General features: G+C 39.6%; 3 protein-coding genes across 7 annotated transcripts in view; 2 read left to right on the top strand and 1 right to left on the bottom strand.

Annotated features, from left to right (window-relative positions):
- Positions 1 to 24,934, top strand: part of LOC135350761 (serine/threonine-protein phosphatase 6 regulatory ankyrin repeat subunit B-like) — a 248,755-nt gene that overhangs the window by 78,008 nt on the left and 145,813 nt on the right. The window contains exons 15-18 of the mRNA XM_064549592.1: positions 8,026 to 8,124; positions 10,345 to 10,443; positions 10,789 to 10,887; positions 17,608 to 17,706. Coding sequence (XP_064405662.1) covers positions 8,026 to 8,124; positions 10,345 to 10,443; positions 10,789 to 10,887; positions 17,608 to 17,706 — 396 coding nt within the window. The remainder of the gene's footprint in view (positions 1 to 8,025; positions 8,125 to 10,344; positions 10,444 to 10,788; positions 10,888 to 17,607; positions 17,707 to 24,934) is intronic.
- The window catches only part of LOC135350816 (putative RRN3-like protein RRN3P1), a 152,198-nt gene that overhangs the window by 81,171 nt on the left and 46,093 nt on the right, over positions 1 to 24,934 (bottom strand). The window lies entirely within an intron of this gene.
- Positions 779 to 24,608, top strand: LOC135350791 (serine/threonine-protein kinase TNNI3K-like). Of its 2 annotated transcripts, XM_064549630.1 has the most exons (5): positions 779 to 1,738; positions 3,948 to 4,034; positions 4,134 to 4,232; positions 5,963 to 6,061; positions 6,371 to 6,492. In XM_064549630.1, the coding sequence occupies exons 1-5, from the start codon at positions 818 to 820 to the stop codon at positions 6,407 to 6,409; spliced, it is 1,245 nt and encodes a 414-aa protein (XP_064405700.1). In that variant the 5' UTR covers positions 779 to 817; the 3' UTR covers positions 6,410 to 6,492. The 2 variants fall into 2 exon arrangements, with proteins under 2 accessions (XP_064405700.1, XP_064405699.1); XM_064549629.1 differs by lacking the exons at positions 5,963 to 6,061; positions 6,371 to 6,492 and adding an exon at positions 24,453 to 24,608.

The following is a 24,934-nucleotide window of genomic DNA, read 5'->3' as shown; positions in this document are numbered from 1 at the left end:
TCTTAATCAAAAACTTTACAATTATGTACGACAGGTAAAATAATTTAACGAATAAAGATTACTATATATAGCGAGAAAGTTTCGCTAGTGCACATTTTGCTATTTGGCTCCAGAGCCCTCAGCAGGAATGTCCGTGGGTTCAAATATTCGCGCTTCAAAGCAAGGAAACCACACCCACCAATAACTTTGCATGCGAAGAAGTACTGGTGTGTGGGAGTTTATCCCAGTACACGTATATTAAATTACTCTGCCTCGAAAAACGCGAATTTTGCACCAAAAATTTCCCGTCAATATGTTAATACAGTAATTTCCGTGGGTTTAGTGGGAAAGCTGAATCCGAAAAACCTACCAGAAAACATGCAATACAGTGCATGCAATGAAGCAAACGAAAATTGAAAATCACCTGATGTATAAAACAATATTTTACCACGTAAAAATTACCTGCTCACTATACGGTATTGAAAACTGCCATACACTTTTTAACACATTATCATGGCGGCCTTGTATAATTATTTGTACTTGTGTGATCGATCATGATGATGCACTCAATCTGCAGTGTAGAAAAAATTAATGAACAATAATTAATGTTCATTTACAACTCTTTATAGATCTAGAAATTAAATCTTCTTCATACTTCTTAAATTAAAAGATGACGATTCCGTTCGAGCAAACCAGAACCCAGAGCACCAGCAAGGTAAGCACAGAGCCATTCCATCCTATAAGTACGTTTATATGGCAAGGGCTTGTTCTTTCACGTGAGTCACAGCTGAGCATGCCATTTTTTCATCAAGCACCGCCCTTCCTAGATCCTTGCAAGATGGCTGAAATGTCTGAAGTGGATCTGGATGCTCTAGTGGTCCAGGTTGAGGGACTGGGCCTGGAAGAAAACAAAGTGGGCTCTGGGGCCTATGGAATAGTCTTCAAAGTCACAGTCAACGGAAAAAAGTGTATTGCAAAGAAACTTCACAATATCTTGCTCCAAGCTGACAACTACTACCCTCATGCCCCCACTCAGCAGAGGGAGTTCATTGTGAGAAAATTCCGCAAGGAGTGTTGCATTCTGAAGAGTTTGGATGATCCCAACGTGGTCAGCTTTGAGGGAGTCCATTACGGCCATGACAAGAACGACATCAGTCTGATAATGGAGAGGCTTCATTCTGACCTGGCCGACTTTGTCAAGAAGAATCCCAGCACAAACCTTGCCACTAGAATCCACATTCTGTACGATGTATCTAAGGGCCTTCGCTACCTTCACTCTCTGACCCCTCCCCTCATCCACCGAGATCTCACTGCTCCCAACATCCTGCTCACTGAGGACCTCACTGCCAAAATCGGAGACCTGGGCGTGTCCAGGTATGTGGATCCAACAGTGCCCACCATCTTGTCCACTAATCCGGGACACCTCTTCTACATGTCTCCGGAAAGCCAGGAAGAGAATCCCGTTTACACCACCAAGCTGGACATCTTCTCTTTCGGCAATCTCATCATCCACACCGTCATCGGGGACTTGCCTAAGGTGTACAGAATTTCAGCCAGTGATCCCAATGAAGCATTGTACAAGCGTGAGGGGAAAATAGAGCTGATGAGAAGAAACACATCCGTCCATGTTAAAATGGGGGAGGATCACACTCTTTATCCTCTCGTTGTTCGTTGCCTCCACGACCAACCCGAGCAGAGACCAGCAGTTGAGGAAGTGAGCAGCTCACTCAGAGAGCTGTGTCACAGGCACCCCAGAATGGTGAGTGGAAGGGAGAGGGTTAATTACTTTGTATGTTACGTATATACTAATGTATCCACAGGGAAATGTAATTATTGTCAGCACATGTAAGAGTAGCCTCGATTCAAGGCCGATTAAAATACGGCCTGGTACCTATTGCAGGGGTGATAGTGCGCATGCGCTTCATATTACCCAGAATATGGGTAATCGTACTACGAAAGTAAAACCTTAGTAAATTATACTGAGAATATGATCCGTAATACTTTATCTCCATGACGAGTTCCGTTAAGCTGTGGCTTATGCCGTCTATTGCGTTGGTGTAGAAGGCTTGAACACTAGTCTAAAGACAGAAGAGGCTCTAATCTACGCGTCCTATAGCCAGGTTGTCTTCGCAAGTAGCAGGAGGCACCATACACTTCCCATAGATTGTATAGGTAAGACATCCTGACCATACAGCCGTCATAGAGGTAGATGAGAGCCTCTTCTGGCTTCAGACTAGTTTCTGGAACAACGCAACAGAGAGCTAAGCTGATGTACATAGATAGAAATAGAAGAGAGAAAGAAAAAGGGGATTCCCCATGCAGATTTTGGTGAATAAACTAACGCATGCGAACTATCACCCTTGCAATAGGTACCAGGCCGTATTTTAATCGGCCTTGAATCGAGGCTAATGTAAGACGCACTTATAGCACTAGCTACTTCCATTATTATAAGATTTGCAAAAGCTTTGGGTTTGTCCTATAGAGTATAATTATGGTATATACCAATTACAACGTCACTAAAAATTAATTATGATTTTCCAGATATGCACAAAATAAGAAAAAAACTATAATTCCAGTTTGGAGCATATATTAGAGTTGCACTTAGCAAGAGTACTAGTAGCTGTAGTGTTTCCACGAGGCTATCATAGATCAGTTGTATGTAGAGCCTCGATTACAGGCCGCGTTATGATCTTATTTTCTAATTTACCTAAGCGCCAATAATTCCAGAATTTACTTGGCGCTCAATTGAAAATTAAACAAGACGTAACGATGTATGATGCTAAGTATTAAATAGACAATGCAATTTCTGTTTAAAACTAAAAGGAGATGTACTATCTACAATGAAACTATGGGTAAAGCATTCTAATGAGTATATAATGACTTCTATCAGGAGTGTATGTAGCCTCTTTCACAAGGCCTCAAAAAGGAGGCCTGCTACTGACTGTTTCGCAAAATTATTGGATAATTTCCCCGTAATGTTTCCATTAAACTGACATTTTACCCATAATTATACACACAAAGAACACTACATGCACAGAGCTATATAGCTAGCTAGCTAGAGACAGAGCTGTACGTTTGGTTACAGCATGCTATTTCTTCTGATAGAGTCTACATGTAGACTTTCACCAAGGTTAGTGTCAGATGGGCGTGGCCTGTCCATATAGGCTATTGTCAGCCTTCCCTTCGTTCAGACGATTGCCATCCACACTGTTGCAGGCTGTGAGTTCTTTGTTAACATAGCAGGCTAAGAGTAGCTATTAGAATGCTATCACACGAGAAACCTTCTTCTCCACTTTCTTCAACCCACTTCCGTTCGTTGTGACGTCATGGTTTTACTGAGCATTATACGATAATATCCGGAGTCCCCAATTTCTGGGGATTATGTGGCGCATGCGCCAACAGTCGATACCAGGCCCTCTCTTCGAGGAAGAGCGGCCTGGGATCGAGGCTAGAGTGTATGAAGATACACTCCTGCTTCTATAAAAATATGTGCAATAGTGCTTACAAATTGCTTAAAAAGTTGTTTTGAATGGGGGAAATGGGATGGGGGCGAGGGTGAGGCGTGAAAAAATTGGAGAGTATGCATGAATTGTTATTGACTATGTTGTAGCAGACTTTTAGTTTCTGTATTTTCTGTTTTGTGGTTAGCGGCAACCATTTAAAATCTTCTAGTAGGATGGGGTAGCTATCTAAACTAACTTGCAGCACTTTTGCTGGCTATAAGTTGCTTGGAATGAATCTCAACTTTCAAGGTATTGTTGTAAAATAAAAATACCCGAGTGCTGTATTAGAAAATTTGTCTGGGCTAATTAGAAGTGTCCGATAAATTAGACGATATACTGGTTAAATTTTCGTTCAGGACCGATAGTTGTGCTATTAACATGTCGAAATTAGGTTCTTAATTACTCTATCACATTTCCCACATAGGCAATTGACATTTGTTACTATGATGCCCTTTACCCGTGCAGTCATTCCTGGAAGCTTGTAAGGCTGGTAATGTGGGTGTGGTTCAGGAGCTACTGGACGGTGGGGCTGATCCCAACCAGGCGGATGAGGTGAGAAGAATGAGAGCTGTGGCTGTTCGTGTCTGTTAATTGCAGCTATATATATATATATATATAATTATGTTACAATGTACATTGTTTCATTCGTAGAATAACAGAACTGTTGTTCGCTGGGCCAGTTACAATGGACATGATGAGGTGGTGAGGGTCCTTATTCGAGCTGGAGCTAATGTCAACACTCTAGACAAGGTTAGTTGTGCAGTGGAACACTTTATAACGAATACCATCGGGGAAAGGCCGTTCTGCATAGTTCATGTTATAATTTAAAGGTATATTGCCATTCACCTGTAGAGTTAATTTTAGCCCGTAATTTTGAACCTTATGACTCTGCTAAATGGTTCTTCAGATTTGAAAAGGCTGCAGAAACAAGCTACAGCCACAAAACACGGCAAAGCAGTAATTCAATTTTCGCTGGATAGGCAAGGCGTGTGACTGTTCAGAATGATCTTAGGGAATAGAAAGAGTTCCTGAGCAGAGGGTACAGTGTCTGTAATTATAATGGACCCCATGCAGGGGCGTAGGCAGAATTATGGGAAGGGAGGCTTATTGCTAGAACCCCGTATGCACCATATATTTTAGGGGTTACACCAGAAACCATACCCTCCTCCTAATCAATTACTCAATTCCAGGAAGTCAACTCTTATCCTGCTATAAACAACAACAAAAATTACAGCTAGTTCTAGCTAGCGGTTTTAACATCTTATGGATGATTCTACATTGAATGTCTGATGTCTAACTAGCAACAGTATAGCTATTCAGTTACTTTGCTGGTTCTTCATATCAGCACTCAAATTGCACTAGAGCTTGGCAAGCTGCTTGAGGCTCACTACTCCTTGTGAAATAGTGGTCCAGTGTCTGTGACAATTAAGGCAGCTTTAAATTAGTCTCACATACCTAACTTGTGGCATTATTTAGTTCACAGTGCACAAGTATAAACGTCACTTCCATGATGTAAGCGTATCTTAGTGCACTGCAGTCTCAAGTTACTAGCTAGCTCTTGGGCATGCTGATCGTGCCAATAATCTGTACCAGTACTGTATTGCTATAGTAGCCCACGCTCAAAAGTTGTACATAGAAGAAAGACTCCTGTTGGTACTTCTGCAGAGGAAGGGGGACTCCAGCCCCCAGCAGGGCGTAACTAGCAATGAGGCAGAGGAAGCCCTTGCCTCCTGTACTATTTAACTTCAAATTTCAGTAACTCACCTCTGGCTAGCTAACTTCTGGATAACTAGCCAACTAGGTATGTAGAATAAGCAGAAATGAGCTCTATCACTGTCTTGTTGATGAAGGTAAGTAGCAGTTTTCTGCCATTTGCATGCGCTTCTACGCGATAATTAGTGTGTTTCTGGTTAAAAATTTGCGGGGGCGGTTGCCTCCTTCCCGTAAATTTTCTGCCATGGGGAGTAAGGTTTTTGATACAGAGAGGTGTATGTAGTTGAGAGCTTCATTTATGTGACTGTACTACAAAATCAATGTTTCTCTTTAGGTCTTGCAAGCTTTGTATAGGATCAAGTTAGAGCTAGATTTTCATAGATCATGCACAATGATACATATCTCAGCAATAATTTTCTGCCTGTTATGGGGTCGCCTCTATACTGAAGTATACGTGTCTGCAATCTGGAGCTTATAGATTTTGGCTGTTATAATGTAACAGATCGTAGTTATTCAGGGATGGCCGTAAAGCATGGTTCCACTGTTACATGCAGTAGTGTCAAATCAAGACTATAGATGTATCTCAGGTGGTGAGGTTGTCGTTAAGCAGATCGAGCATCACTTTCATGGGTGTACCAGATGTGTGTCTATTAAACTATGTATGTACAATATACAGTCGTATATAGGTGTGGTGTTGCATGGACCAGTGAGTGCATGAGGACAAATCCATAATTATAATAACTATTTTGTTATCGTTTACATTACAGTGGAGACAGTCCCCTCTCTACGCAGCAAGTTTCTATGGTCACCAGAAGTGTGTGCAGCTCTTACTTGAAGCTGGGGCCATTGTTGATGTACAAATTGAGGTGAGTGTACGAGTCAGTGTATAGTTGTATCTAAGCAACCATAAGCTATAGTATTATAGTAACTGTAAGTTAGCCATCGTAGCCGTGCATGGTATAACTTCACCTTTGTATGTTAGATTGTGATCAGTTGGCTGATGTAATCGAGTGAAATGTATTGGTTGTGTTTATGTTACTTTACTTCATGAGTTCAGTTTGCATTGTACTATGACCGCGACATTTTTGAGGCACTTAATTTTCGTGGAAAGTGCCTCTAAAAGCATTTCGTGTTGTGCTGTTTGGTCAAATAACGTTGAATCTTTCGTTAACTAGGTATTTTCATGGAGGATTCTCGAAAATAGCGAAAATTAAGCGTCTCGAAAGTTATGCACTATACGATATTGATCAGTGGACTGCGTGGAGTCATTCAATTGACTCGATTAAACCATAGATTGAAGAAGGAGAGGGATTGGTGCTCAACACGCGGGAAATAATGTTCCATGAATTATGATCACTACAAGATATTCAGAGCCCCCCAAAACGTCATTCTCATGTCCCTTAACATGGTTTCATACAGGGGGGGGGGGCGCCCTGGGATTTCCCACCCCTAGCCAAATCCCCCCCCACCTAGAAATCTGATGTCATAATAAAAATGTAGGACTTTTCTCCTTAAAAATGTCTACAATCTCATCCAATAAAACTATAGACTAGTAATTAAAAATGTATGGTTTGAAGCACTCAAAAAACCCAAATTGCACCTCAGATAACCATTCCTCAAAATTTTTCCGGGAGAGGACCCTCAGACCCCCCTCAATTAAACGTTTCCCCCTCCCAGCTAAATATCCTGTATGAAACCCTGCTTAATGGTGAGCATCAGTTGGATTGGAAAAGAATTTTGACTTTTGTGAAGATAGCTAGAGGTACAAAACGTTCTTTTGTCACGCTATGAGATCATTATGTACCTAGAACGCTTTAAGACTGTGCAATTCATTGATGTACTACTTCAATCTATGATTAACTGTCAGTTTAAGATTCCAAAATTGATTTAAATACACGCTTGCATTCATTATTATATGCACATGCATGTGCCTTTAATGGAATTGCCACGTTTGTTTAGAAACAGTAGACGGTGCATGTGCGTGATTCAAAACAGGGCACTCTTTAATGTTCTTTGCTCTGGTTCACCCGTTAAGAAATTCTTACAGTATCACAAACATGTATGCATTCAGTGCATGCATGCTACACAATATTGTATTATTATGGCTTCTTCCTCCTCCCCATGCCCTTTCTGTTCTTGTACATGCTTCCTATCAACACAGAAAACTTAATTGGCTGGTCTCGTTCTAGCTCTTCGGAATGCTATAGGTCTGCCATATGTAACTTCTTTTTCTACTACAAGAGATAGTCACAGTATAGACTCCATCCTCGCTTAATCTTTTCTAACTGCAAGTACATAACTGTAGATAGCTGTGTACTATTATGGGCTAGCTCCAATGAGCACATGCATGGAAATAGACTGAGGGGTGCATGCATTAGTTTCACTAAAGCACTCAATAGATGTTGTAAACGCTCGAATATACACTCGTGACGCGACTAAACGAGTGTGGCATTGTGTGTTTAATCTAGACTATACGGTACCTTACGTACACCTGTATACAAATTATACATTGACTGGAAGTTAATAGAGTTTGGCAAGAATGCATTCCTGTTGCATATAACAAATGTGTAAGCCAGAACTGGCATATATACATGTAACCTGCACCCAGTACATGCAGTACACTACATGCCATTTCTATGTTAAGGCACCATGTCCTATAGCATTATTTCCTTTCAAGTAGTGGCACCACGCTTGCAAATTGGCAATTACCTAATTTCTTACCCTACCTAGATATTCACCAAATCGTCAAATTTACTCCAGGCCAAATTTACTTGCTATACATGATGTATTACGTATGTTCACCTGCTCATCCTCACTTGACTCTGTACAGGATGGATTTACTGCGCTGATAGTAGCTGCTCAGAATGGCCACTGTGAAGTTGTTAGAATGTTGTTGGAGGCCAAAGCTGACGTCAACATAAAGGCTAATGTGAGTGACGTTAGTTATTAGTTGTGTTTGTGCACTAGTAGCTACTTCATGAGTTGAGTTAGCCTCTTTCACAGGCCTCCCATTGAAGAGAAAGCCTGCTACTGACTGCTTGCACATGCGCAACATTATTAAGCGAGTATAGTATTCCGTTGCATGGTTTGTTTGTTTGTTTGTTTGTTTGTTTGTAATTTATGAGCCTGCACTTGGATGCCATAGCTCTGCGTTTACAGCCATCACACAACAAGTTATTAGTTTTAATAATGGCATATATTTCGATGTTAAAGCTTCGTCATCGTATAAAAGCAAGCAAAAGCTAAGAAGCTTAAACTTGCACGTTGCCTATAGACACACGACCTTTATTCGAGTAGATCTACATGATTTTTTTCAGGTAAAGTAATTTTTTAGCGGTCCCTATATTAAAAGTAGAATTGTAAGGTGTTGCTTTTTTACTCTGTTGGTTTTTATAGATCTACTTATTTAGGGTTAGCACTTCAGTGCTCTAGTTATCTTGCGTTAGCCGGTATCTGGTTGGTTAGCGCATGCGGATTAGAGTTATGCTCTCGTCTGATAGGTTGTCTCCACGCTTATTTTGGTGTTTCTCCCGGCCAATTCCTAGCAATTTTTCACGTTGTAAATGTTTTTCTAGTCGCCTGTAGGTTTGTTGTACAGCTATAATTATGCCTCGGTGCGCATGCACAAGCGAGGTATACGGTAGTGTGTTTGTGTGCCTGTGCGTGTGTGTGTGTGTGTAGACTACTACAGCTGCTCAAGGATGAATCAAGTGCAAGTAAGAGTTTCTATAGGCTTCTAGTCATGTTTACTTGGATTTTAATTCGTGGATTTGCAAAATAATGTTTCGTTCTCGAGTTATGCCTAGTTTTGCTTACTTGGAATGCCATTGCAGCCTTTTCAGATGAGCACGTAGTCAAACTTGTTTACCGAGTGTTGCTACTCTACTTAGTAGTTAGCTCTGCACTAGAATGCTAGCTATTCGTAGCTGCAAGAGTGAGAAGAGAGCTGCAAGGCTCTGCTAATGCAGCCATTAATTTTAGACTTGAACTTTTGGCATCAATCGTTTTTAACAACAATCATGATCGATCATTACCCACTCTCTGAGTTTTTGCATGCAACAAAATTAAATTGTTTATCATGTGTATAAAAGCTATTAGTAGCTTTATGTTATGTAGCTTTGGCATCTCCACCGAGGCATCAGCACCTGCGGTGCTTTCATTTTCTTTATTAGTATAGTAGACTTTCATAAAAGTTAGTAATTAGATGGACGTGGCCTGTCCATATAGGCTAGTGTCAGCTTTCACTCCGTTCAGACGATTGTCATTCACACTGTTGCTGGCTGTGAGTTTTTTGTTAGCATAGCAGGCTAAGGTAGCTATCAGATGGGCTAGAAACTTTCAATCAAACTTTCTATCTACTTCCTTCAATCCACTTTCGTTCGTTATGATGTCATTGTTTACTTGAGCATACACGTTGTTATCCTGCGTTAGCCGGTATCTGGCTAATGGTTAGCGCATGCGCAAGCAGTCACTACCAGGCCCACTCTCAGAGGAAGTGCGGCCTGTGATCGAGGCTATAGAGTTGAGTGTGTGTGCTATTGATCAGTTACTGGAGTCATATACACACTGTTCATTGACTGGTACGTAGTTATTTTGGAAATCACAATTGTACAAATCAGAATTCATAATAATTGTAGAGTACTTATACAATGTGCTCTCCATAAACGTCTGTAAGATACTTACATGTACATGTGTAAGTGTTCTCTTAGTCCCAGAGAATAGTCAATTCTCATACACTACACATAATAATAATTATACCGCTATAGGCTAGAGATTAATTAAGTTAGAGGTTATAGCATCAGTATCTACCATCATTATGTAGGACCAGTCTGAGAATTATAACATGCACGATCTACCGAATATTGTATGTAAGCTATTACAGACAAGTTTGGTTGATGACACGTACTATACATTACATTTACAGTACATACGCTACGCAAGTTTTAGATAAGATTTTACGAGTGCCATAATTATCTCAAAAATGATATGAGCATCTGTCTATCAATAATTATACCAAAATTGGAATGTTTAGCACATGCACGTACAATGTCCATGTCATGTATGATTTAGTTAATTATGCCTCATGCACTACAGTGTAGATTGGTGCCTTTCATGCCTAAGTACTCAGGGTTTTCACTTATTTCTATAGAACAACTCAACAGCTCTCCACCTTGCCAGTAAGAATGGACATGATGAGGTAGTAAGGGTCCTCTTAACAGCCAAGGCTACAGTCAACACTCAGCACAAGGTTTGTGTTAGTGTGCAACTTGTTACCCTTTACTTAGTTACACATTCATATTAAAATTATAGTTGAGTCTTGTTCAATCAGCCTACCAACTAGATAGTGGTGATGTCATTAGGGTAGTGGAATGGGTCCAGGTGACTAGGAGTGTTGAGAGCACTAAAATTGTGTAACACCTTGTTTGTAATAATTTCGCTGTCGGGAGCCTATAACCTTTTGCTTAATTAGCTACCCGTTCTTGTCAAAATGTGAAGCGTCTAACAAAAGAATGGCTGTGTCAGTAGGTGCATGGGTCAATAGACAAACATGATGGGTACATGACTGTTTTTGTTTACACATGACATTCTCCAGGCTGGAGGGTCTCCTCTCTACTCAGCCAGTGTCTATGGTCACCAGAAGTGTGTGAAGCTCTTGCTTGAAGCTGGGGCCATTGTTGATGTACAAAAAGAGGTGAGTGTACGAGTCAGTGTAGTTGTATTCATCATTTTGATTCCTGAATTTGAAGTATAGCTCAAATATACGCTCATGTATACGTATGTCAATGTATTAAAAGCCAAGTTCCCGTTCCGTTTACGTACTACACATGTAAGTACGGTTGAAGCATCTCCGTTTTGATAATGCGTTGAATTGTGTCGTACCGTTGCAGATTTCGACGTACATATGGGATTGTGTTTGCATTTAAGAAATGATTAACGGCACACAAAGCGCAGGGCTTGCACTAGCGTGAGTGTCAAAATGTCAGTATGATCAACTGTAATTTTGCTCTGACATGCAATCAACATAAGGTTGGCCATACAATTTCTAGATTCTAATTATATAGGCACACATGCAGTCATTGGTTCTTGTGCATGAGGCTGGCAGCATAATCTCCGAAGTTGGACACTTGAATATTCCTTGAGCCATCAATAAACTCGTCCAAGTTTCTCAGGCCTGATAGCTTGTTGGACACTTGAATATTCCTTGAGCCATCAATAAACTCGTCCAAGTTTCTCAGGCCTGATAGCTTATCATGAAGCTATGTATAGAGAGACCCACCAGTCAAAGACAGAGACCCTTCAGCCAGATAGATAGAGAGAGAGAGAGAACAAACTAACTGCTCTCAGCTAGCTAACTACGTACATTCAATGTACAGACATGAAGTAATTTATATTTCTTGGTTGTTTTCACTGATCTATTTATCCACACTTCTTGTTCTGAGCATAGAGTTTTACTCTATCTATGTTTTGAGTTACTATAACTCTGACAAGGGCTCCTACTAGTGCTATTCTAGCTAACCCCTATAGCGATCTCTGGCTAGCTCTACCATGTGCTCCAATAAATTGTCTGACTAACGTACACGTGCAATGATCGAACATGTGCACATAATGACCGGGTGTCATACTGTAATTTCGAGCTTTGAAAGCGACGGTCCCTATACGATAGCAAAACTTTATTGACTGTATCCAAAAAACGTACATATGAATGAGGTTGTAACAGATCAGAGTTATACTCCCTAGTTTTTATGCTTTTTGGTGTTCCCCCGGCCAATCCTAGCAATCCTATCACATTGCATGTTTTTGTGGGTCTTTAGATCTACAAACAGTCCCTAGAAAAACGCTTGCTATAGCCATAATTATCACACAACTAGCTCTTTACTTATACCCAGAAGTTCATGATACTATAGATCCAGCTGTTAAATGGTACAAAACACAAGAGTACGAAATAAATGCACTGTATACAAATGCTAGCGTACTTTCAGCGCTTATTTTGCTCCTTATCAACGTGCTACATACATACTACGTAAACATAACGGGAACTGTATATTGACCGCTACTGTATGTATGTGCCATTGTTTGTAGAAACAGCCCTTTTTAGACTGTGCACGTGCGCGACTTATGGAACTACCGTATTTCTTTGAAACATGGCACCCTTCTAATTAAGTACCACTTTGGTCCCATTATTGTAATCTCGCAAACTTATTTTCGCGAACAGTGAGGTTTTACTTAAAATACATTTTTCAAGTACCCGCGACCTCGTTTCGAGGTTTAATTGTACTTGTGACCTAGCTGTGATATAAACATTCATTTCACTGATAGCAGTTACCATACAAAGAATTGTTCCTTGTACATTAATTTATACGCTTATATTCGAGAGTGTGTCTATAATGCAGTCATTTTCGAGCCCCATCTAGTAACCGAATGTCTCTGTGATGAGAACAGACTCATAAGCTATAGCTAGGAAGTGAGCAAGCAGGCAATCCTAATGGATCTATACTACAGTTCATTTTATAGTTCATTTTAAACATCATAATTATTATAAAAACGTTCATATTGACCAGGAACTGGAACAAAAAGACCTCATCTTTGTCTCACGTTCTCTCAGCATGCCCCTGGAGTCTTTCCGGATGGATTTTATCAGCTACCTGTACAAGCTAGCTAGCTCATAGATAGCAAAATTAGCTCTAAAATTAATGTTCACTAACATTATCCGTCGCATAATTAGAAAAGCGCTTCAATTCGAGTACAAAAAAACCTGCAGTTGAGCATGCGCTTAAAATAAAGATGTTTATAGTCGAGTAAGCGCTGCTAATAGTCCAGTTTCTACGGTATACACGGAATAGCATGTAACCTGCAAAATTGGGTGATCGAAATTGTTCTGGGATTTGTTAAAGGACGTAGTTGTTCCCTGCATAATTATACTGCAAGCAGAAAAACTTTTATATCCGCTCTTGGTACCAACGAAGAGTAGAATCTTCCTCACTAATAAAATTGCTTTTCTTCACTAAACCATACCGTGCAATTATTGTGAACACATGATATTTATATACTGCGCATGCTCAAACTTAAAGAATTTTAATTACGAATAAGACTAAAATCGCTCATGCGTAATTGGAAAGCGTTATGAATGTAATTGAAGCATGGATTTTTCCATCTTCAGCAACTATTTTTAAGCCCATCCCACCTGTAGCTGCTTTGTAGCATGCAATTAGGGTGGGCGTAATCTCGGTAGAATACGGTACATGTACGTAACGTACCACATAGTCTCGTGTATATTCGAGCGTTTGCAACATCCATTGAGTGGTTTAGTGAAACTAATGCAAGCGCCCCTCAGTCTATTTCCATGCATGTGTTCATTGGAGCTAGCCCATAATAGTACACATCTATCTGCAGTTATGTACTTGTAGTTGGAAAAGATTAAGCGAGGATGGAGTCTATCTCCCATAATAGTATCTACAGTTATATAGTTGGAGAAGCATTTTATTTTGTAACGAGGATGGAGTCTACTGTGACTGGTAGAAACCTATCAGTCCGAACAGCACAGTAATTAAGCTAGAGAGAGACCAACCAATTAAGAGTTCTGTGTTGATAGGAAGCATGTACACGAGTGGTGCAAACAGAAGGGGTATGCAAATGTAATTTTGCTCGAAATTACATGCACCCACTCATTAAGAAACTAAGTCTTTTCTGTCTGCGTCTGAGGCCTTGAATATACAATGCATGGGCAAAGTATAGCTAGGTATAAAGAAAAGTATACAAGTCAAGATTCTGTTCCTGTTCAGAGAAGATTATCATTGTGTCCGATGCTTGCAAATTGGAGTAATTATTGGATCTAGCTATACGTATCTAGCTATATGACAGAATTAAATTCGCCAAAACTGTGCATGCCTCAAATGTAATCAACAACGCATGCAAAGCAAGATCACCAGTGACTAAATTCAATCGCTATGTACAACAAGTGAAAATAAATAGTGACTAAAATCGACTATCTTATCGTACCCTATCATACATCCTACCACGTCCTACACTGGATTGTTCATCCACTACAACCTTTGTCCTACACTGGATTGTTCAGCCATCCTACCTTTAAAAGTTCAGTGAGCCCTCTCCATAATTGGATATATCAGAATATTTGATGAACACACACATATGCAGACACACAAACACACTACCGTATACCTCGCTTGCTCATGCGCACCGAGGCATAATTAGTATACAATTACTCATGACACTTGAATGGACAAGCAAACACTTGGTGAGGGTGTTCTACAATTCAATAATGTAATGTTACTCTGAAATTAGAGTGATCATGCACTAATCTACAAACCTATTTGGAAGACATTTGCACTCAATTCTAGATGCCCGTATATAATAATCATACTCCCTGCCATCAACAGTGATTGCATGGCTTAGTATAGTATATTATAGTACTCTACCGAGATTACGCCCACCCCACTTTTGAGTGAAAGTTCCTGCATAGGTTAATTTGCTTCGAGAATACGCCCACCAGGAAGTGATCAGTGAGCAGTTGTCAAGAAAAGGTTTAGCTGCTTCTTGTATAAACTGATTAGCCCCTACCTATAGATATTTGCCAAATCGTATTTGTTTTTTTTTGTTCCGGACCAAATTGACTCGCTATACATGATGTATTACGTATGTTCACCTGCTCATCCTCACTTGACTCTGTACAGGATGGAGACTCCCCTCTCTACACAGCCAGTTTCTCTGGTCACCAAAAGTGTGTGCAGCTCTTGCTGAATTTGAAGTATAGCTTAAATAGACGCTCATGTATACAGCAATGTATACAATAAAATCCAAGTTCCTGTTCCGTAAGTACGTTTGTAGCTTTCCGTTTTGATAGTGCGTTGAATTTTATTGTACCGCCAAGTACATACGGCATTGGGTTTGCGTTTAAGAAACAATTAACGGCACACAAAGCGACGGTCCTACTGGCTTGTCGTATCTTTACTTTTTTATGTCGAAATAACACATGCTAAGCAATGTGCGCAAGATTATATCTACGTACTTATTCAAAAATCGTTTGTAGTCTCTACAAGGAATAACTACAGTAACTGTATATATATAATATCTTCTAATTCATCGAACACTTCCAGACACTTTTGGGCAATTTTCGTTGTTCTAATACAGTGAACACTCCATTTCACTTTTAATATCGGACAATACCGTATAACAGGAACATTTCACGTTTTTCGAGGGTAGAGTAGTGATGCGAAAATTAAAACAGGGATAAACTCCCATGCAAAGCTATTGGTGGGTGTCATTGAAACGTGAATATTAGAACCCACAAATATTTCTACTGAGGGCTCTGGAGCAAAATAGCGAAAATCTGCACCTGCACAAATTTTCCACTTTACGGTACCTTGAAAAGTTGAGATACATTCGATCCAAGCAATGTAGCTTTATAGCCAGCAAGAGTGCAAGTTAGATAGCTTTGAGGATTAGATAGCTAGTGCAGCTCATCAACTTAGCTATAGCTCGCATGCAGCTGCATAATTATTCCGGACACTTTGCGTGCTCTATAAAAATCTGTTCTAATTATACCCAGAAAATTTTCAAAATAATTATTTTTTGCTGTCCAATGAATTAGAACATAATACGGTACATAGAACTACGAACAGTCCTTACAAAACTGTATTGACTGTATGCAAAAAACTACCAGCGACAAACGTACATATGAATGACGTTGTATACGTAACGGAATTATGCTCTCGTACGCTCTAGTTTCTATGCCTTTTGGTGTTTTATCCCCGGCCAATCATAGCAATTTTTCACATTGCAAAAAATAATGTTTTTGTGGGTCTTTAGATCTACAAAAGCCTTGGCAAAACGCTTGCTAGCCATATCACACCACTAGCTCTTTACTTTATACCCAAAAAGTTTGTATAGATCCAGCTGTTAAATGGTACAAAAATACAAGAGTACGAATAAACGCGCTGTACACATGCTAGCGTATGTGATAGGGTACCATAAGCGTACTTGCTACTGTATGTATGTGGTAGAAACAGACCTCTTTAGACTGCACGTGCGCAACTTTCAAACTATCGTATTTTTTCGAAGCATAGCGCTTTTCTAATTAAGCACCACTTTGATTCTCCCATTATCGTAATCTCGCAAACTTATTTTCACAAACAGTGAGGTTTTACTTAAAATACATGTACGTTCCTCACCCGCGACCTCGTTTCGAGGCTTAATTGTGCTTGTGGCCTAGCTGTGATATAAACATTCATTTCGCATGCAGTTACCAAACAAAAGAATTGTTTCTTGTGCATTAACATTTCATGTACATTTACGAACTATCAAACACATTCTAATACCATACAAGGAACAGCAGGTACATAACCTGCGGCAAAATTGGGTGATCGAAATTGTTCTGAGATTTGGGATAAAGGACGTATAGTTGTTCCCTGCATATACTTCTTGGAGGCAAACAGAAAAACTATATCAGCTCTTGATACCAACAAAGAGTAGAATCTTACTCACTATAATAAAACTGCTTTTTTTCACTAAACCACACCGTGCAATTATTGTGAACACATAATATTTACCTACTGCGCATCCTCAAACTCAAAGGAACTCAATTGCGAATAAGACTAAAATCGTACTCACTTATGCGTAATTGGAAAGCGTTATGAATGCAATTGAAGCATGGATTTTTCCATCTTCAGTAACAATTTGGATTTGGATGCCCTTTCTGTTTGCACCACTCTTGTACATGCTTCCTATCAACACAGAACTCTTAATTCTATCTAGCTGACTGTGCTGTTCGGACTGACGTAATATAAATTCTCTTTCTATACCAGTCACAGTATACGTAGACTTCATCTTCGTTTCAAAATATAGAAGCTTTCTCGATACGTATGTGTACTATTATGGGCTAGCTCCAATGAGCACATGCATGGAAATAGACTGAGGAGCGGATGCATTAGTTTCACTAAACCACTTAATGGATGTTGTAAACGCTCGAATATACACTCATGACGTGACTAAACGAGTGAGACATTGTGTGTTTAATCTAGACTGTACGGTAAATTACGTACACCTGTATACAAATTATACATTGACTGGAAGTTAATAGAGTTTGGCAAGAATACATTCCTGTTGCATATTACAAATGTGTAAGTCAGAACTGGCATATATTCATGTAACCTGCACCCAGTACATGCAGTACACTACATGCCATTTCTATGTTAAGGCACCATGTCCTATAGCATTATTTCCTTTCAAGTAGTGGCACCACGTTTGCAAATTGGCGATTACCTAATTTGAGGGGAGCATTACGTTAACCCTACCTAGATATTCACCAAATCGTCAAATTTACTCCAGGCCAAATTTACTTGCTATACATGATGTATTACGTATGTTCACCTGCTCATCCTCACTTGACTCTGTACAGGATGGAGGCACTGCGCTGATAGTAGCTGCTCAGAATGGCCACTGTGAAGTTGTTAGAATGTTGTTGGAGGCCAAAGCTGACGTCAACATAAAGGCTAATGTGAGTGACGTTAGTTATATTGGTTGTGTTTGTGCACTAGTAGCTACTTCATGAGTTTAGTTAGCCTCTTTCACAGGCCTCCCATTGAAGAGAAAGCCTGCTACTGACTGCTTGCACATGCGCAACATTATTAAGCGAGTATAGTATTCCGTTGCATGGTTTGTTTGTTTGTTTGTTTGTTTGTTTGTAATTTATGAGCCTGCACTTGGATGCCATAGCTCTGCGTTTACAGCCATCACACAACAAGTTATTAGTTTTAATAATGGCATATATTTCGATGTTAAAGCTTCGTCATCGTATAAAAGCAAGCAAAAGCTAAGAAGCTTAAACTTGCACGTTGCCTATAGACACACGACCTTTATTCGAGTAGATCTACATAATTTTTTTCAGGTAAAGTAATTTTTTAGCGATCCCTATATTAAAAGTAGAATTGTAAGGTGTTGCTTTTTTACTCTGTTGGTTTTTATAGATCTACTTATTAGGGTTAGCACTTCAGTGCTCTAGTTATCTTGCGTTAGCCGGTATCTGGTTGGTTAGCGCATGCGGATTGGAGTTATGCTATCGTCTGATAGGTTGTCTCCACGCTTATTTTGGTGTTTCTCCCGGCCAATCCTAGCAATTTTTCACGTTGTAAATGTTTTTCTAGTCGCCTGTAGGTTTGTTGTACAGCTATAATTATGCCTCGGTGCGCATGCGCAAGCGAGGTATACGGTTGTGTGTGTGTGTGTGTGTGTGTGTGTGTGTGTGTGTGTGTGTGTGTGTGTGTGTGTGTGTGTGTGTGTGTGTGTGTGTGTGTGTGTGTGTGTGTGTGTGTGTGTGTGTGTGTGTGTGTGTGTGTGTGTGTGTGTGTGTGTGTGTGTGTGTGTGTGTGTGTGTGTGTGTGTGTGTGCCTAGTTTTGCTTACTTGGAATGCCATTGCAGCCTTTTCAGAAGAGCACGTAGTCAAACTTGTTTATATACCGAGTGTTGCTATTCTACTTAGTAGTTAGCTCTGCACTAGAACGCTAGCTATTCGTAGCTGCAAGAGTGAGAAGAGAGCTGCAAGGCTCTGCTAATGCAGCCATTAATTTTAGACTTGAACTTTTGGCATCAATCATGGTCGGTCATTACCCACTCTCTGAGTTTTTGCATGCAGCAAAATTAAATTGTTTATCATGTGTATAAAAGCTATTAGTAGCTTTATGTTATGTAGCTTTGGCATCTCCACCGAGGCATCAGCACCTGCGGTGCTTTCATTTTCTTTATTAGTATAGTAGACTTTCATAAAAGTTAGTATTAGATGGACGTGGCCTGTCCATAATTATAGGCTAGTGTCAGCTTTCACTCCGTTCAGACGATTGTCATTCACACTGTTGCTGGCTGTGAGTTTTTTGTTAGCATAGCAGGCTAAGGTAGCTATCAGATGGGCTAGAAACTTTCAATCAAACTTTCTATCTACTTCCTTCAATCCACTTTCGTTCGTTATGATGTCATTATTTACTGAGCATACACGTTGTTATCCTGCATTAGCCAGTATCTGGCTAATGGTTAGCGCATGCGCAAGCAGTCACTACCAGGCCCACTCTCAGAGGAAATGCGGCCTGGGATCGAGGCTATAGAGTTGAGTCTGTGTGCTATTGATCGGTTACTGGAGTCATATACACACTGCATGTACATTGACTGGTCCGTAGTTATTTTGGAAATCAGAATTCATAATAATTGTAGAGTACTTATACAATGTGCTCTCCATAAACGTCTGTAGGATACTTACATGTACATGTGTAAGTGTTCTCTTAGTCCCAGAGAATAGTCAATTCTCATACACTACACATAATAATAATTATACCACTATAGGCTAGAGATTAATTAAGTTAGAGGTTATAGCATCAGTATCTACCATCATTATGTAGGACCAGTCTGAGAATTATAACATGCACGATCTACCGAATATTGTAAATTGCATGTAAGCTATTACAGACAAGTTTGGTTGATGACACGTACTACACATTACATTTACAGTACATACGCTACGCAAGTTTTAGATAAGATTTTACGAGTGCCATAATTATCTCAAAAATGATATGAGCATCTGTCTATCAATAATTATACATAGAAGAAGAAAAAGTAAAGCCTGGGGACGAGGCTACACTTTAGTAAACGAGTAAGCACAGAGTATACGGTACGTCTATTTACAAATTTGCATTTATTGGTAATTAGTAGAGTTTGGCAAGAATGCAGAATGCTACTTCCCTATTTGTAAATAGACGTTCCGTATACTCTGTGCTTACTCGTTTAGTCGTGCCATGTATGAGTATATATTTGAGCGTTTGCAGCATTCATTGAGTGTTTTCTTTAGACTATTATGTACATGTGCAGGGGCGGATCCAGTGGGGGGCTTTGGGGGCTTGAGCACCCCCCTGGCCTTGATGACAAGCCTGAAAAATAGAATCTAGAGCTAGCTATCAACACACTGCATGTACTGGATAGCACGTAGCTACGGTTACATTATCATGGCCACACCCAGTTTATTACTGAGCATGAACAATAATTGTTTCCTGCATGACTCATCAATAATTATTATTGATGAGTCATGCAGGAAACACATTGTACGTGAGTTAAAATATTTTTAGCTCCCCCCTATCAAGAATCCTAGATCCGCCCCTGCATGTGCATATACCTTGCACCCTGCATTCTGTGTTACGACACAATAATTATGCACTCAATATCCCTATATAGAGTATTTACGTAGGTGCACGTTTCTCGTACCATTAATTATTGGGAAATGGGAAATGTTTGGAGTGGGACATTCCATGTGAACTCAACAAAAAAAATGAGCACCCCCTCCGATTTCAACGAAACTTGGTATATACATACCTTACCATAAGTTATATAACCACACCCAATTTTAGCCCTATATGTCGTATATATCGTATGGCTTCTTAGTTACGAGCCCTTGAAAATTCACCAAAACAAAAAAATATCGGTGACCCACCTATGCTTCTCAGAGCATAACTTCTGCCATGATTAATTATGACAGATAAAAACTGTACCACTGTACACTCCCTATGATATGACCTTTCCGGTGACATGCTTAAAGGGGGTGGGCACTCGTTAAAGGGTCAAAGGTCATTATCGTAACCTTTAATTAAGCATTACTCAAAAATGGCGTCTTTTTTTCCTTTTTTTTTACCAAACTAGTCTTTAGGTACTATTTCCCGGCTTGTATAAGTTTTGTGATGGGATCTTTATGGGATCAGAAGATATGGACTTTGCCATAAGAACTTTAGACAGTTGCTTTCTCTCATGCAGCTAGCTAACTATACGTACATTCAATGTACAGACATGAAGCAATTTATATTTCTTGGTCGTTTTCACTGATCCATTTATCCACACTTTTTGTTTTGAGCATAGATAGAGTAGAGTTTTACTCTATCTATGTTCCGAGTTACTAGTACTCTGACAAGGGCTCCTACTAGTGCTATTCTAACGAACCCCTATATAGCGATCTCTGGCTAGCTCTACCATATGTGCTCCAACAAATTGTCTGACTAACACGTGCAATGATCGGACATGTGCACATAATGACCGGGTGTCATACTGTAATTTCGAGCCCGACGGTCCCTATACGATAGCAAAACTGTATTGACTGTATGCAAAAAACGTACATATGAATGAGGTTGTAACGGATCAGAGTTATGCTCTCTAGTTGTTATACTTTTTGGTGTTCCCCTCAGCCAATCCTAGCAATTTTTCACATATTTATTGTAGGTCTTTAGATCTACAAACAGTCCCTAGAAAAACGCTTGCTATTAGTATATACCCAAAACTGCATGATACTATAGATCCAGCTGTTAAAAAACACAAGAGTACGAAATAAACGCACTGTATACAAATGCTAGCGTACTTTCAGCGCTTATTTTGCTCCTTATCATGTGCTACGTACATACTACGTAAACATAATGGGAACTGTATATTGACCGCTACTGTATGTATGTGCCATTGTTTGTAGAAACAGCCCTTTTTAGACTGTGCACGTGCGCGACTTGTGGAACTACCGTATTTCTTCGAAATATGGCACCCTTCTAATTATGTACCACTTTGGTCCCATTATCGTAATCTCGCAAACTTATGTTCGCGGACAGTGAGGTTTTACTTAAAATACATTTTTCAAGTACCCGCGACCTCGTTTCAAGGTTTAATTGTGCTTGTGGCCTAGCTGTGATATAAACATTCATTTCACTGATAGCAGTTACTATATACAAAAGAATTATTTCTTGTACATTAATTTATACGCTTATATTCGAGAATGCGCCTATAATGCAGTCATTTTCGAGTCCCATCTAGTAACCGGATGTCTCTGTAATGAGAGCAGACTCATAAGCTATAGCTAGGAAGTGAGCAAGCAGGCAACCCTAATGGATCTATAATATTATATACTACAGTTCATTTTACTGTTCATTTTAAACATTTAAAATCTTAATTATTATAAAAACGTTCATATTGACCAGGAACTGGAACAAAAAGACCTCATCTTTGTCTCACGTTTTCTCAGCATGCCCATAGAGTCTTTCCGGATGGATTTTATCAGCTATATAGCTACCTGTACAAGCTAGCTAGCTCATAGATAACAAAATTAGCTCTAAAGTTAATGTTCACTAATATCCTTCGCATAATTAGAAAAGCGCTTCAATTCGAGTACAAAAAAACCTGCAGTTGAGCATGCGCTTAAAATAAAGATGTTTATAGTCGAGTAAGCGCTAATAGTCCAGTTTCTACGGTATACACGGATTAGCATGTAACCTGCAAAATTGGGTGATCGAAATTGTTCTGGGATTTTTTAAAGGACGTAGTTGTTCCCTGCATAATTATACTTCTTGGAGGCAAGCAGAAAAACTTTTATATCCGCTCTTGGTACCAACAAAGAGTAGAATCTTCCTCACTAATAAAACTGTTTTTCTTCACTAAACCACATCGTGCAATTATTGTGAACACATTATAGTTATCTACTGCGCATGCTCAAACTTAAAGGATTTTAATTACGAATAAGACTAAAATCGCTCATGTGTAATTGGAAAGCGTTATGAATGTAATTGAAGCATGGATTTTTCCATCTTCAGCAACTATTTTTAAGCCCATCCCACCTGTAGCTGCTTTGTAGCATGCAATTAGGGTGGGCGTAATCTCGGTAGAATACGGTACGTGTACGTAACGTACCACATAGTCTCGTGTATATTCGAGCGTTTGCAACATCCATTGAGTTGTTTAGTGAAACTAATGCAAGCGCCCCTCAGTCTCTTTCCATGCATGTGTTCATTGGAGCTAACCCATAATAGTACACATCTATCTACAGTTATGTACTTGTAGTTGGAAAAGATTAAGCGAGGATGGAGTCTATCTCCCATAATAGTATCTACAGTTATATAGTTGGAGAAGCATTTTATTTTGTAACGAGGATGGAGTCTACTGTGATTGGTAGAAACCTATCAGTCCGAACAGCACAGTAATTAAGCTAGAGAGAGACCAACCAATTAAGAGTTCTGTGTTGATAGGAAGCATGTACACGAGTGGTGCAAACAGAAGGGGCATGCAAATGTAATTTCGAAAACTGTGCTTTTGCTCGAAATTACACCCACTCATTAAGAAACTAAGTCTTTTCTGTCTGCGTCTGAGGCCTTGAATATACAATGCATTGGCAAAGTAGCTAGGTATAAAGAAAAGTATACAAGTCAAGATTCTGTTCCTGTTCAGAGAAGATTGTCATTGTGTCTTATGCTTGCAAATTGGAGTAATTATTGGATCTAGCTATATACGTATATGACCGAATTAAATTCGCCAAAACTGTGCATGCCTCAAATGTAATCAACAACGCATGCATAGCAAGATCACCAGTGACTAAATTCAATCGCTATGTACAACAGGTGAAAATAAATAGTGGCTAAAATCGACTATCTTATCGTACCCTATCATACATCCTATCACGTCCTACACTGGATTGTTCATCCACTACAACCTAGCTTTGTCCTACACTGGATTGTTTAGCCATCCTACCTTTAAAAGTTCAGTGAGCCCCCTCCATAATTGGATATATAAGAATATTTGATGAACACACACACATGCAGACACATAAACACACTACCGTATACCTCGCTTGCGCATGCGCACCGAGGCATAATTAGTATACAATTACTCATGACATTTGAATGGACAAGCAAACACTTGGTGAGGGTGTTCTACAATTCAATAATGTAATGTTACTCTGAAATTAGAGTGATCATGCACTAATCTACAAACCTATTTGGAAGACATTTGCACTCAATTCTAGATGCCTGTATATAATAATCATAGAGAGCTAAGAACATCATGCCATATAACACCGAAATGGTATGTATACTGTTCTGCATGTACTGGGCGCATACAGGTTATGCTATTTCTGGCTTACGAATATTTTTATGCCAGAAATGACAACAGAATGTATTTTTGCTCAACTGTGTCATTGTACAATTTGTATATACCGTACTCTACCGAGATTACGCCCACCCCACTTTTGAGTGAAAGTTCCTGCATAGGTTAATTTGCTTCGAGAATACGCTCACCAGGAAGTGATCAGTGAGCAGTTGTCAAGAAAAGGTTTAGCTGTTTCTTGTATAAACTGATTAGCCCCTACCTATAGATATTCGCCAAATCGTATTTATTCCGGGCCAAATTGACTCGCTATACATGATGTATTACGTATGTTCACCTGCTCATCCTCACTTGACTCTGTACAGGATGGAGACTCCCCTCTCTACACAGCCAGTTTCTCTGGTCACCAGAAGTGTGTGCAGCTCTTGTGCTTGTGGCCTAGCTGTGATATAAACATTTATTTCGCATGCAGTTACCAAACAAAAGAATTGTTTCTTGTGCATTAACATTTCATGTACATTTACGAACTATCAAACACATTCTAATACCATACAAGGAACAGCAGGTATACATAACCTGCATGCAAAATTGGGTGATCTAAATTGTTCTGAGATTTGGGATAAAGGACGTAGTTGTTTCTTGAATATACTTCTTGGAGGCAAGCAGAAAAACTTATTATATCCACTCTTGGTACCAACAAAGAGTAGAATCTTACCCACTAATAAAACTGCTTTTCTTCACTAAACCACACCGTGCAATTATTGTGAACACATTATAGTTATCTACTGCGCATGCTTAAACTCAAAGGAACTCAATTGCGAATAAGACTAAAATCGTACCCGCTCAT

This window comes from Halichondria panicea, chromosome 17, assembly GCF_963675165.1.
Source record: "Halichondria panicea chromosome 17, odHalPani1.1, whole genome shotgun sequence".
Lineage (NCBI taxonomy): Eukaryota > Metazoa > Porifera > Demospongiae > Suberitida > Halichondriidae > Halichondria > Halichondria panicea.
This window is presented reverse-complemented; position numbering and strand designations above follow the sequence as displayed.